The 294-nt window shown below is 37.4% G+C and overlaps 1 protein-coding gene across 1 annotated transcript; it reads left to right on the top strand.

Moving 5' to 3' along the window:
* On the top strand, nt 1-294 carry PKNH_0700600 (conserved Plasmodium protein, unknown function; the record flags this gene model as incomplete). Its single annotated transcript, XM_002258264.1, has 1 exon — nt 1-294. One exon carries the CDS (start codon nt 1-3, stop codon nt 292-294), a length of 294 nt encoding a protein of 97 aa, XP_002258300.1.

Below are 294 nucleotides of genomic sequence, written 5' to 3' on the forward strand. Positions count from 1 at the left end.
ATGGAATTCAACAACAGATTAATACTTTTTATTTTATTTATATGCTCCGCCTTAATTGCAGCATACAGCTGCGGGGATGCGAATCAGAAGCCATCGACCAAGGTTCCCCTGGATCCAAGGATTTTAGAATTGAGTACAAGGGTGGAAAAGGAAAAAAGATTACACAATTTAATATGCCTATCAATTTTTTCTGGGACGATTATAACAATTCTGTTTTCAATCATGGGATTCGCTGTCCATGATTACGTTAGAGATGTCAAATGGAGAGAGCAACATAGAAAAAGGAAGTCGTGA

The sequence above is a fragment of the Plasmodium knowlesi genome, assembly GCF_000006355.2.
Source record: "Plasmodium knowlesi strain H genome assembly, chromosome: 7".
Classification (NCBI taxonomy): domain Eukaryota; phylum Apicomplexa; class Aconoidasida; order Haemosporida; family Plasmodiidae; genus Plasmodium; species Plasmodium knowlesi.